Genomic DNA, 14027 nt, shown 5'->3' on the forward strand with positions numbered 1-14027 from the left:
AGAATTCAATTAAATGTCCCTTACCCATATTGTCGACTCCACGAGGAATAATCACATCAGCATACTTCTTTGTCTGCAAATAAGAAACAACAGTAGGGCTTGGTGTTTCACAATGATGATTACCACTATCCCCAGATCTGAAAAAGGAGCCCACAGCTGCACTCCTCCATTGTAGTAGTATCTGTAAGTCTGTTTGATCAACTGAATGTTACAGGGGTGACTGCAGTTGGGACTAGTTGCCTCTATACTAAAAGCACTCAAAACATTCCTCTCATACTACTCCAGTGACCTGAGGCTGACGTTACCTTCATTGAGCCTTTTTCAGCATAGCCTGACTCTCTACAACAAAAGCAGGTCAATCCAGTTAGAATTGGTTCTAATCAGAACACTACAAGCTGCCTGTCTCTGATCCGTTTATAACCTCTACTTTTTATAAAAAGGCACTTCCTAGTAGGGATGCTGATTGCACTTATGTTAAAGACCAGACCTCCTGCTAGATCAAAGTAAAAATAGTTATTTTTCATTCTTAAGCATTAACACATTTATTTATATGGTCACCTAAACTGGCAGCCTCCTTCTCTCCTGTACAGTTACATGCAGGAGGGGAAGGAAGGGAAGCATTGCCCATAGGTCATACTGCAGTGGTCAAAGTCAACAGAAACCAATTTCTATTACATACATGAAAGGCTGGGCATGTCAGCCAGAATACCCATGGCAGTAATCAAAAAAACCATTCATACAGCACTGTAAGTACCCACTGCTTGTAAAGCATCCTGGAAAACAACCATGACATGTCTTTGAGAGGGGCAGCTCAGGTGAGAAGCAGGGAGGAGAGATGGCATACAGCCAAAGAGGACATCCTAGGTGCAACAGACCTGTTTTTAAACCATTGAGTCACTCAGCATAACCCCTGTGTTACAAAGATGTGTAAATAGCACAACAGTGCCCACACTTTGGGAAGGTTCCAACACTACAATGCATGGCATGCTGGGTAGGACCTCACATCTGAGCCAAACTTAGCTACACCAAATTGTTGTGTTGTCTGCAATGAAAGGGAGACAGGCTGGAAGGCTCAATAGTTTGTTTAATATCTAGAACTAACTGTCATGGGTTAAACTACTGGGAATTTTATTTTAAATACAATGCAAAGATTTAATCTGATCACTAGGATCTTAAATAAACATTGCTTTTTGCTTCAAGCAGCTATGATTTTATATGGTTTATATCAATCAGCGGGCCTTAGCCCCACTTCTCCAGCTACAGTATAAATAGCTGTCACTGCCTCTCCAGGTCCTTAAAATGTGTCTGATCAAACAAGTGAAAAGCTTGGTACCGGCAAGCAGAACTCCTCAAAGGCAGGTTTGACGAAGGTTGTGTACTGAGTCAGGATCTGCTCTAGGTCCCTCCCACGCTTCATATCTCGAAGAACTGGGGCAGAGGGAAAAACAAGGGGCAGTGAGTTTTAGCGTATTCATAGTGACGACTGCCACAAGGCAAGCAGGGGGCTGATAATGGAGCAGAAGCCCAGGGTATTACCTCTGCGGGACAGCCGGACATCAGAGTCTGTGTCAACGAAGAGTCGGAGATGGAACATGTCCCGAATGTCTTGGTTATAGAATACCAGGATCCCCTCAAAGAGAACCACGTCTGCAGGATAGACCACTGTTGTCTCTGCCAACCTGCCACGGGTATATGGACAAAGTCTCAAACAAATTGCAAAGTGGCTTTCAAACTGAATGCTAACGTGCAATTCCATTCCATTAAACACGGCTAACCCAGTCCCACCTCTTCTTGCTCCCGCCAGCCCTCTGCAACAAGACCACACGCATTCAGCTAGGGTGGGCCAGGGAGACAGGGCAGCCCCCACTGACTCTGCCAAGCACTGTGTGGAAGATGTTAGGAACTGAGACTTACCTGGAATGGGTTACAAAATCATAAGTTGGCACCTCTACAGTTTTTCCCTCCACAATATTTTTCAGGGTTGTGTGCATCAAATCATTATCAAAAGCACCTGCAAGACAAAGGCATAAAGAGACACGGCCCAGGTGTTGTTATGACCAAACTATTGCCAGTCTTTTCTGGTACTGAAGGATTTAAAGTCTACCACCATTCCTCTGTCTGACATTACCAGACCCAGGAAGTAGGGGAGGGAGGATATTCCTGGCTTATTCTTTTCTATCTACAGCAATCCACTCCCTAAGTAATGTTAAAGGAAAACTGCTGCATAATCCCAAAGATATTGTAATCCCTGCATCCAGGGACCAAGTATCTTAGACACAGAAATGAAGACTAATCCAAACAGCCATAAAAGCTACCGTCTGGACTGCCTGGTAGTTTACAGATGGACATGGCAACTACAGCTCAGCAGGCGAAAGGACAAATCGTACATTTTTTGCATTTTATTTCTAGCTAATTCAAAAAAATGTTAAATGAACATAAACCAAAACAGAATTACGGTTTGGAAAGTCTTATAGATTTGTCCTGCCTTTGAAAAGAGTGAGCAGTGCTGCTTAACCTACAGCAGGTGTTCTTCCACTTTTGCCCAGGATGGAGTGCAGGGAATGTCTCCCATTTGCAATCATGTAACACCCCTGGGGCAAGGACAGCTGTTGCTTACATAGAAAATAAATATATTAGGAAAGTATCTGATGTGTTCTTAGCTTTTTTTAATGCATTTTAGCAGCTGGAAACCAGGAGGTGATCAAGCATCATGTGAGCATTAATGTTCCACAGACCGACAGCATTATGTTAACTCCCACTGCAAAGCAACAGTATGATGGCATCTCACTCCAGCAACAACACAGGCACCACTCACAACATGAGGACACTGTACAGTTAGTTCTAAGAACTCGGTTGGAAATTAATTTTGTTCTTTCTTCCCTATTAACTGCCACTGCTGTTCTCCCTCCCTTTCACGTGGGGTTGATGTACAGGAACCCAAATACCCAGAGTTGGGGGTGTTCAATACTTTCCATGCTGCATGTTCAAAGCTCTTTACAAACAATAATTAAACCGTGCACTAAGTCAGGCTTATGCCCCTTTTCAGATGACTGAAGCATTTAAACTCTTTGGGACAGGGACCATCTATTCCACATTTGTACAGCACCTAGCACAATGGGTCCTGGTCCATGATGGGCTGAGAGGTGCTACAGTAATAAGAAGAGAGCAGTAACTTGCCCAAAGTCACCCAGAAAGGCAGTGGTAAAAGATCCAGGGCCTGTTCCTAGCTCTGAGTCCTAGTGCTGTGCTCTATGCTCCGAACCCTCTCATCGGAGCCTCAGGAAGGCCACCCCTTAGGAACACTGAGATTTCCCACTGGAATAGGTGGGAGGGGCCATCTCATTATGCTTAAAGGAAGCATCAGTTTCTGCTGGCTCTTCTAACTAATGTGCCCAGAGGAAATGCTTTCTCTGTATTCCTTTAGAATTGGCTCCCTCCCGGCACAGCAAATGTCTTGCAATAGGTTGCGGGAAGCTCTGATTCCTGGTGCTACCACACTGGAAAGATCCTCTTCTAAACACCACACAGAGCAGAGCTGTGGCAGAACAGACAGAGACTGGTTAATGAGACTGTAAGCTCCCAGCAGCAGGGACCGGTCTTTTTATTTGCATGGAAAGCACCTCGCACCCCCACCCCCATTGCTCACAGTGAGGAGCTTTGAGGTATTTGCTGAAGCTAAGAGCAGTAGCGATTTTGCTCTTCCAGTCTCCCATCAATGTCCTTCCCTATATACACTTCCTCCTTCCTCAAAGGCAAACATGAAGTGGGGTGGGGAAAGCTTTACCTGGGTGATCAAAGTTGTACTGTCCCTTCAATGCCTTGGCTTTCTGCTCTGCAGTGAGGACCTTGTAGAACCTATCCTGGCTCAGAATGATGAGCTTTCGTTGGTGATGATCCACCTCGTTTTGTCCCAGGAGCTCCATGATCTTCTCACATACTGTGGACTGAGGAACAACAAGCGTCAGTCACAAACAACCACCCTCTGCAGCACCTTCCATCAGGACTTCACCAACATTCAACTTCACAGCAGTCCTGGGAGGTGGTGGGTAAGAACCAGCCTTATTTTATAGTGGACAAAACAAGGCAGAGATTAAGTGGCGCCTACCTCTCCCCTCCCCCCCCCAACACAAGTCAGAGCCAGCACCCAGTCCTGTGCTTTAAACACTTCATTATATCGCCTCTCCTGACTAATTCAAAACCCATCCACCAGGCTGTAGTGAGCTTTAAAGAGGAGAGATGTAGCTACAGCCTGCTGCAAGAAGCAGTCAGGGACATGGGGCAGAAGAATGCATTCAAGGGGGCACAGAGATTATGGAGTGGAACTGAGCTCCCGAGATACAGTTTTAGGTGAACAGAGCCATGGCAGCCGTCTCAAGGAAGGTTGTGTTCACAGATCTAATTCCAGACCTGCCACTCACTGTGCTGGGAAGACTCAATTTAGGTTTTGCTATAGCCTCTAAGTCTGAGCTTCTCTGAGGCTCCTATCCCTGTAGTATTCGAGGTTTCCTAGGTATCCGATACACAATGCTACTTTGTAATGCTAGAGCGCCATCTCTCCAGAAATGCTTTACAAACATTTATTCATCATGTCTGCCTACCTGAGGGCAGGGGAGGCAGGGGGAGAAAGAGATTTGTGAGATATTCCCATTTTACAAATAGCAAACCTGAGGCCCAGAGAGATTAAGTAACCAGCCACGTAAACCAGCAACAGAACATGGACTAGAACCAAGGTGCATCTTAAGAACATAGGAATGGCCACAGACCAATGGACCATCTAGCCCAGTAGCCTGTCTTCTGACAGAGGCCAGCGCCAAGTGCTTCAGAAGTGTGGACAGAGCAATTAGCCATAGATCCATCCCCTCTTGTCCAATCCCAGCTTCTCGCAGTCAGAGGTTTAGGGGCACCCAGAGCATGAGGTTGTGTCCCTTACCATTTGGGCTAATAGCGGTTGATGAATCTACCTGCCCTGAACTTAACTAATGCTTTTTTTAACCCAGTTATACTTTTGACTGGGCACTGTGTGAAGAAGCACTTCCTTATATTTGTTTTGAACCTGCTACATATTAGTTTAATTGGATAACTCCTGGTTCCTTTGTTATGTGAAGTGGTAAATAACACTTCCTTATCACTGTTGATGATTTATTAGACCTCGATCATATCCCCTCTTAACTGTCTCTTTTCCAACAGTTTCAGTCCTCTTTTCTGAACAGGCCGAGCCTTGTACTCTCTCCTGGTATGGAAGCTGTGCCATACCCTTTATCATTTTTGTTTCCCTTCTCTGTACTTTTTCCAATTCTAATATATCTTTTTTGAGATGGGGCAGCCAGAACTGCATACAGTATGCAAGGTGTGGGTGTACCATGGATTTATACAGCGGCAATACGGTATTTTCTATCTTATTATCTAGCCCTGTCCTCAAGGTTCCTAACATTCTGTTTGACTGCCGCTGCACATTGAGCCAGTGTTTTTAGAGAACTATCCCTGTGGTGGTTGTTTCTAGCTTCCAAGGCCCTTTCTCCAACCACTAGATCATTCTGTCAGTCCATTAAAGTTGACATTCCCTCCTTGGCAACTTAGTTTCTCTGGAGAAAGCATGTACTGACAGCCCAACAAAGAAAAGAGCTTGGAATAGGTTGTGTACATTGAAAAGAGCTGGGAAAAGGGTTCTCAGACATAACATTTATAACTGGATCTTGCCCTAACTAAAAGACCGTTTCTCAGAGAGTGGGCACACCACACAGAGTATGGCTGAACTGCAGCTTGGAGCAAGCCTTCGAGCCTGGGGAAACAGACTCTGCAAACAGTCTGCTTAAATTAGTGCGCTAACAAGAGCAGCTCAAGCCAGTGACCTGAGCTCAGACCAGGGGCTTGGACTCAGGCAGCTAGCCTGAGCCACCCTGCGTCTGCCCAGCTGGGCTGGGAGGTTGCTCCCAGCTGCAGTACAGATGTACTCACAGAGGCCAGACAAAACAGTGGCTTTTCCTCAGCTCCATCCCTCGATCAAAGTGGGGGTCACCTGTGGAGTTGGGCTGGGTCAATATTTGTGCTGAGAGCAAAGTGCAGGTTCCGTCTGTTAGGCAATCCTCTACCTTTTACACAAATCATCCTTCCCCAACAAACATCTCTTCTCCCAGGACAAGGTAACTGCAAAATAAAGATTATGCATGGACAAGCAAATCAGAGAGAGAGATTGGTGGGTGTGTGGGAGGCTCATTCGCTAAGGCTTCTGGTTCCAACCCACTTGGGAGTTTGCTGAGCTTGCTATGAGAACTGCACTTCATTTATATCCCTGTTTACCTTCAGCTTTGGTATGTGCTCACTTTTATCATGGTAAATCACTGATGTCAGAAATGTTGCCTCACGCAACTGTGGCAAGAGAGAAGAAAACTGCTGAAGTATGGAAGCCTGTGTCTTTTAAAGCACCTGCCCTTTTCTCATGTCTCATTTTGCCATGAGCTTGAGCCGTTTGTGCTAGCCAGGATCACTCAGATGGTGAAGGGAAGTAGGTGTGACGTTCTGGTCTCTAATAATAATGCTGATGATACTTTGGAACAAATGTACTTTACAAATATCCCAACCTGGTAGATTGGGGAACAGAGATGCGTGAAGTGACTTGCCCAAAGCCACACAAGTTGGTGACAGTGCTGGGGATAGACCCCCCAGGAGGCCTGCTTCTGCCTCTAGAGGCTGATCTATATGCAACCAGAGACGAAAACAACAAACTCCTTTCACTTGGGAGTCTGGGAATCCCACAAATGGCACCCAAACCCTCCCCCAGAAAATCATCACGTCAGGGGTATCCTCCTCGTAGACAGGGACCCACCGTGCTGCAAAACTGATGTGGGGCTCCACCAAAAAGACCCTGGCGCTAGACCTTCCCCACCCACTCAGGGGCCTTCACCTGCACAGGTGTCCCCAGCACCGAGACAGTATGCCCCCGTGGGTGGGGAGGACAGCACCCCTAGGGGCGTACCTGGCTATCCCTGGGGAGGGTGCCAAGGGGCTCTGTGGGGCGGAGACTGGGCACCCCCTGCAGTGTTGTATGGACCCGTGGCCCCCGCACAGAGCCCGCAGGCACCATGGTTGAGCTGAGACCGGCCACACTCATCGCACCCATGGGCTCCCGGCCGGGGCGGGCAGGAAACAGGCTGCGCCCTGATCGGGGCCGTTCCTGGGCTCCCCCGCCCCGGCCCCAGCCCAGCCCAGCCCCGTCCCGGGTTCGGCCCCTACCTTGCCGCTGGCGGTGCCTCCGCTCACCCCGATCAGGAAGGGCCTGGGGTGCGGTCGCTCGGCCTCCCCCCCGCCGAGGCTGCTGCCCGCCGAAGCCATGGCTCGCCAGTCGCCACTGCCCTCGGGGGACTACAACTCCCAGCAGCCACTGCGCCGCGCGGCTCCCTCGCAGAGTCGCCGAGCGGCCGTGAGGTAGGCTGGGAGCTGTAGTCCTTGCGTTCGCAGCATTCAGAGCCTGCGCAGTCGGCTCTGCAGCCCGTGATAAGAGACCAGCTGGACAGGGCTGTGAAAGGAGAGGGACTGAGGGTGTGGGGGTGACCTCTTAACACGGGGAGGGTTACAAAGCAGGGGCGGATGGATCACCACTGCAACGGGCTGGGAGCAGGCCATGGCAATGGTTTTTCAGATGGAAACCGACCCTTTCATAAAATCATTTTCCATGGGAAACCTGCAATTTTGCCAAAAAAAAAAAAACACCCCGAATTTTCCGCCCGGAAAATCACGCTGACAACTCCCCCGCTGCCCCAGTGCTCAGCCTCCCCTCCCACCCTAGGCTGACTAGATAGCAAGTGTGAACAATCAGGACGTTGGGTGGGGTGGCTGGGTACTAGGCTCCTCTGTAAGACAAAGCCCCTAATATTGGGACATCTGGTCACCTTACTCCCTCAGCTCCAGCGGCCAGACAGGCAAAGCCTAGGGATGTAGGCTGGAAGGCTCTTGTCAATTGCAGTTTCTCACTGAGAGCAGGCGGGGGCAGCTAGAAAGCTGGAAAACTCCATTTCAATCCTCAAGAAAAGGATTTTTTCTAGATATCTCTTCCTGCAAACAACTGTTGCATTTTTGACTTTTCACCCCCATTCAAGAGAAAACATTTTCAAAAAGGTGAAATTTTTCACAGGGAGGGATTTCCATTGCCCCGGCCAGCTCTAATCAGTACACCAGCATTTAGAGACCAAAGGATCCGCACTGGATTTACCAGGGAAAGGAATTCCATCATGTCTAGTATATGGAAAGGTGGAAGCAGCTGGGAGCTCCCCCTGGGTAGCCTTGAAGGGGTGCACGTACTGTCATGCCACTCACTCCCGCGCCTGTACCTTTAACACTACCTTTTGCCCTCCTCCTAAAGAATTATGACAACACCCTACTGCACTTTCAGCAAAAGCACAAGGAAATCCAAGTGCAATGTACTACTGTTATATAACATGTCCTACTTGCATAGCCTACATTTCACCAACGGGCAAAGTACAACTAAAGTCAACGCTCTGTAAAAGCAAAAAGCATTAAGTCAGAGCAGCCCTATTTTCTTTTATCACAACAAGCTGCTTTTATATGTTGAATATTTCATCCAAAATGCTATTCAGCACACGTAATGCTTTGCACTTTGGATGACAGATTGCAGAACAAATGCAAGATGGTGTAAAAAAAGCAGCCACCTTGGATCTGTCATCCAAAAAATGCATGATACTTTGACTTTAACAAAGAAATGCTAATACAGAAATTTTTCCTAACTCTCTTTCTTTGGCTGACTTTCCCTTCTGTGGGCTGGTCAACATTAGAAAATTTGGCAGCAATAAAAGACAGTATCAGCTGGATAATGCAGGTAATACATGGATACAAAGTCCCAATGAAGACATACAGGCTGCACTGATGCAAAGCAGGGTTTAACTCCACTTGATTTTCCAGTAAATAACTGGTGTAAGCCCCACTTTATACAAATGCAGCACGTCTGTATTCAACTGGTATTACTATAGTGCCTAGAAACTCCCGTCATGGACCAGGACCCCATTGTGCTAGGTACTGTACAAATACAGAACAGAAGCATGGTCCCTGCCCCAGAGATCTAAGACAAGATCTACAATCTAAGACAAGAGACAGTAGATGGATACAGACAAAGGGAGAGCGTCAATGCAGTTACACTGTTGTGAATTACATTAATAATAAAGAGGGCTGTAGTTACACCTGTAAACATTTTCAGCAATTCTCCGTATGTAGACAAGAGGCCCTTATTTTCTTCCTGCTTTTGGGGGAAGGAGGTTACAAAAGTCAGGAGTCCACAGCAATTTCCCTAGCAGCAGTTCAGTTTTACTTTCAGCCTAAAAAAGTCTTCACGGCCTCTCCTTTATGTGGACAATTTCACTCCTGAAGAAACTGGCAGATTCCTTTTCCAATCTGTCTGGCTGCACCTTTCAGAAGCACTTAGCAAAGGCCAAACAAAGTTTCCAGCTCTCCTTTGTCTCTAAAACGTGAAACTAGGGAGAAGTAATGTGAATTCACATTTTCTTTTGTTTTTTTAACAGACAGTTCCCTGAGTGAGTGGGGCTCTAGAAGAGACTCCTCAGGGTCAGGTTCAGGGAAGCCTGCAGGAGGGGAAACAGGCTTTCTAATTTCTTAACCTTTGTAAAGGTTTCCAGCCTCTCCCCTCATGTTTTACACTCCCCCTAGTGATTTGAAACTTAAAGTTGCTGCGCACTGCTGCTTGTAATGGTTCTTAGCAGCAGCTGCTCTGGCTTTTAGCTTCCAAAGGCTGGGAAAGGGACATGTTTTGGGAGCTTGCTGTTCACTTTTCTCCCTTTTTCATTGTTTTTCTCTAAGGCCTTACCCAAAGTCCACTGAAGTCTTTCAATTGAAAGGCTCCCGTTGATTTCAGTGGGCTTTGGATCAGGCCCTACATGAGAACAGAGCTGCTGAAAGATGCCAGCTTGACACTACTGGAGAGTAAAAGCCTTTTTCCCCTAGAGCAGTGCAGCATGGGTGGAATTTAGAGGGACAATCACTCTCCATAGTGCTTTCAGTCACCATCCTCTCTGCTGAGGCTCCCAACAAAGGGGTCAACATGCCAATGGTATTGCTATTTTTTTATACCTGCCTACCAGAAACAAGGCCGAGACCCCCTCAAAACTCACTGGCCAGACATCTGTCAGAGGGTCACTATTTTTGGTCATTACTGACACGGGGCAGATTTAAACCAGTGATCAAGAACTGTGAGTTCTGTGTTCCGTTCCTAATTCCCTGAGCAGATAAACCTTAAATATTAACAGTTTGGGAGGGGATTAATCTAGACCTTGGGTCTCTCCCCTCCCTCAACTCACGTAGCTATATGAGGAGTGTTAAATTCTTGAGTAAGCTTTATAATAATTTCTGACAGTAGAGACCTCAGTAATTTAGCAGACAAAGGCATAGCAAGATTCAATGGCTAGAAGCAAGAAAAACTCAGACTAGAAATAAGGTACATGTTTTTAACAGTGAGGGTCATTAAGCACTGGAACAACCACGGGTTGTGGTGGATTCTTTGTTACTTGAAGTCTTTACATCGCGATGCTGCAGCTCAGCCAGAAGTTACAGTCTTGATGCAAGCATCAACTTGTGAAATTCTCTGGCCTGTGTTATGCAGGAGGTCTTACTAGATGGTCCTAATAGTCCCCTCTGGAATCTGACCATCAATCTACAATGCACGAGTGTTATCTACGTAGTAGAAACAGACAACAGATTGTATGGAAACCAGTATCAGAAGATAAACATCTATCAGAGAACTAGAAAATAGATGGCAAACACGAACAGAGCAGTCTTGGGAGGAATTTTTAGACAAGATCACGTGTGTGAGAGAAAGGCGGGGAGTTGGCGTTCACTACAAGGAGAAAGAATAGTTTATTTGCCATGTAAAATCAAAGTCCTGAAAATTCCAAAGGACTTTTTTAGGCTAGGCAAATATTTCTTTCCATGTCCCTGAAGTGGTACAGATTTGTCTCAAAGCAAAAAAAACTGGATGGGAATATCTTGGAAGGTAGCTGGGTCAGTGGCCCATTCCCCTCAGAACATCATCCAGGCAATTTCACAGGAACCTGCCTCTAAAAACAGATACAAAAACCAAAGATTTTATTAACTACGTAATAGAACAAATGCTTCAGAGAGACCCAGAAAGGCCAGGTTCAAGTATGGGATTTATATATAAATTTATATATGAGAAGTGCAACCACAGGACAGTGTAGCAAAAACTACCAATTATATGAACAAATTGGGGTGGACAAAGCAAGAAGTGGATTAGGAACCGTGAGACATTTAAAAGAAACTGCAGTGTAATAACACAGTTCTGCCCCTCGGTGGGACTAGTGTTAATGGTCAACCATAAACCCTGGTAGGAAAGTCGGAATCAAGGTCTATATTACTCTCTAAAACCCTTCTCACAAAAACTGGAGGGGGGGGGGCACATACTTTAATCGCTACAAAGAGAAATAAATCAGTCAAACTTAAAAATGTGTAATCATTAAACTATTTACACCCAGAGAAAAAAGTTAACAATGCAGCTACGGGGTGATATGGGGAATTAATAGAAAATGAGAGATTTTCAAACCAGACATAAGGTAAATTCTGCTGAAGATTTTGCTTATATGGAAAATTGTTTTAATTGCTCTTAAATTAACACAGACAATTTAACGGCTAACTGGAGGTCTTCGATTGCCTGGTCATCACAAAAGGGAGCTGCATTTCCTGGGTCCTCATTAATTCTTTGCAGTCTGATGAAACCTCAGGAAAAAAGGCCACTCTCCCTTTGAATCAGACAGCAGCACCCTCTGCAGCCACAGACATCAAGAAACAGCCACAAGTGTTAATTAACTCCATATTTGGAGTCAATGATTCCCAGGAGAGAGGGGTGCAGACTGAAGCCAGCACTGCAATTGTGCTGCGGCCCAGGTATAGCAGCAGAAATAACTGCCCAACAAAGCAGCCTGGGGGAGGGAAAGGACAGACTTCTGTGGGCACAGCTAGGTTGGTCAGGGGCATGAAGAGGTGACTGACATAGCTGAGGTGACAGAAATCTGGAGTGTAGACATAGTCACTCATGTCACTAGACTAGTGCGAAGTGCAGCTTTACTGGCATAGCTCTGAGAGCTTTGCTGGTGTAATACAACAGTATTCCTAGTGCCCCTTGTGTCAACAGACTCCTGAGAGCTCGGCTACTCGCCCAGGCTGTACTGCCTTCCACACTAGAGCCCCTACCAGTATAACTGTATCCATAACAAATCACAGTTAGACCAGCACAAAAGCTGTGTGGAGACCAGGACCCGAGCCTCTTGGCCCCCCGAGGGAGGCAATATAATGACTGCTGCTGCTTAGAGCCGGACAAGAAATTAAGCCTATTTTCACGAGACGTTACAAAGTTGTTTTAACTTCAAAGGGCTTGAAACAGATCCAGTTTGGATCTCCCTTCACCTTTACAATTTCCCAAGTTTTGCTCTCTACAACACTCTTACTGAAGACGTCGCCGAAACTTTAGAGAACCCCAGGTTTTGGTAAAATGTTTTAGTGAATGAAGGGGAAGGCATGATATTTTTTGTGGAAAAAAAATTGACATTGGCAACTTTTCACAAAAAATATTATTTTTGCAACAAAAAAGCCATTTATGACAAAATGCACTTCATTTGAAAAATGCCAAGCACCTCTGCTTGTCTGGGGTTGGAAGAAGAGCTCCTCCAACTCTACACAGCTCCCAAAATCAGTGTCCACCCATGTCAGCTCAGCCACAACTGCCATACATGTAGCATTGCTCTGCTCTGTTAAAAAAAAACAAAACACAAAACAGCAGCTGTGTTTCACCCCAGAGGTGGCTGCAGTTCAGTGAGGGCTGCCTGGAAATGAAAGATGGTGGCGTCTAGAAGCCACGTGATCCCCAATTACTCTAGGGTGCTTAGTGAAGAGAGAAGACAAGTTCATCTCACGTTTGTTCATTGACTGAGTGGCAGCAGCATCTGCCACTCAGAAACTAAAAGATTCTCCCCCAGTGCGCTCCCCAAATGTTTATTAGTTGTGGGGATCTGTATTGTGATGTTATACAGGGCTCCATGCCAGGCAAGCACTTTACAAATGTAAAGGACGGGCTCCTGTCCCAAAGAGGTTACAGTCCTGCAAACACACGAGTAACTTTTATTTGGTGAGGAGTCCCATTGGAGTCACTGGGATTGACTATGTCAGCAAAGTCACTGATGTGCACAAGGGTTTTGTAGGATCAAGTCCATGACAGACAATAGTCCCCTCCCCTGACAGCCGGGAGAGGCTGCAACACAAGATATTAGGTCTGTCTTTTTACCTCGGCTCTATTTGAACCCTTGTCTCACTGAATCTATTCATTTGTCAATAGTCTCTTGTGGCTGATTTTTTTAATCACCACCTATTTCTCCAATTTATTGTTTTTCATTAAACGGCTAATGGGAAACACAAAATTAATGACAATGGCCTCTGCTGCTCCAGCAGCTTTCCCCCAGACAGTTCTAAGAGCATTTTATAAACTGTATATGAAAGGGCTCACTTCACACACCATGGAAACGCAGCCATCTCTGGGGTGGAACATAGTGGCAATTTAACAGCTCACAGCAACACTACTCAATGTTCTCACCACCAATTCACTGCTTAGTAAAGATGAAGAGAGTGGCTTGCTCCCTCACTGAACAGGGAACACACCAGGCTGCATTGTGTAAAAAGCCCCCTTTCCCAGACACATTTCACACTAATGCAAGGGGCTGATTTAAGGTGATTCTTTTGTCCATATTGGGGAGATTGGGTTTTTTAAAAGACAGTCCCTCCTTTGAAGTGCTCTCAGGCAGAAACCCCCCCTTCCCCTCCTCAAGGCAGCAACACCACCCCATTCCAGGTCTAAATGCCAAGGAAACACCAGCCCTGGCTCCCAGTCACAGTTATTTAGTATGATTTGGCTCCAACAGGTATTTACAGTTCAAAGGGCTTTGTGGCCTGTTTGGGGGGTGTCCCTCCCCCTCTATTGTATCCCCTTATCTGGAGCAGGCTCT

General features: G+C 46.2%; 1 protein-coding gene across 7 annotated transcripts in view; it reads right to left on the bottom strand.

The window, feature by feature from the left end:
• UCK1 (uridine-cytidine kinase 1) overlaps positions 1-7390 on the bottom strand; it is a 34695-nt gene extending 27305 nt beyond the window's left edge. For 2 of the 7 annotated variants that reach the window (XR_012155294.2, XM_073314737.1), the window contains exons 1-6: positions 7231-7389; positions 3785-3944; positions 1915-2011; positions 1537-1679; positions 1334-1428; positions 25-73 (exon numbers count right to left, since the gene is read on the bottom strand). Coding sequence is in view for 6 of the 7 variants with exons in the window: in XM_073314737.1 (XP_073170838.1) it covers positions 25-73; positions 1334-1428; positions 1537-1679; positions 1915-2011; positions 3785-3944; positions 7231-7329 (643 nt within the window). In the remaining variant the exon portion in view is untranslated. Of the gene's footprint in view, positions 1-24; positions 74-1333; positions 1429-1536; positions 1680-1914; positions 2012-3784; positions 3945-6016; positions 6145-7230 lie in introns of all 7 variants that reach the window. The other 5 variants (XM_073314738.2, XM_073314735.1, XM_073314739.1 and 2 more) reach the window with 4 other exon arrangements.
• Positions 7391-14027: the final 6637 nt, after the last annotated feature.

The sequence above is a fragment of the Lepidochelys kempii genome, chromosome 16, assembly GCF_965140285.1.
Source record: "Lepidochelys kempii isolate rLepKem1 chromosome 16, rLepKem1.hap1, whole genome shotgun sequence".
In the NCBI taxonomy this organism is placed as follows: domain Eukaryota; kingdom Metazoa; phylum Chordata; order Testudines; family Cheloniidae; genus Lepidochelys; species Lepidochelys kempii.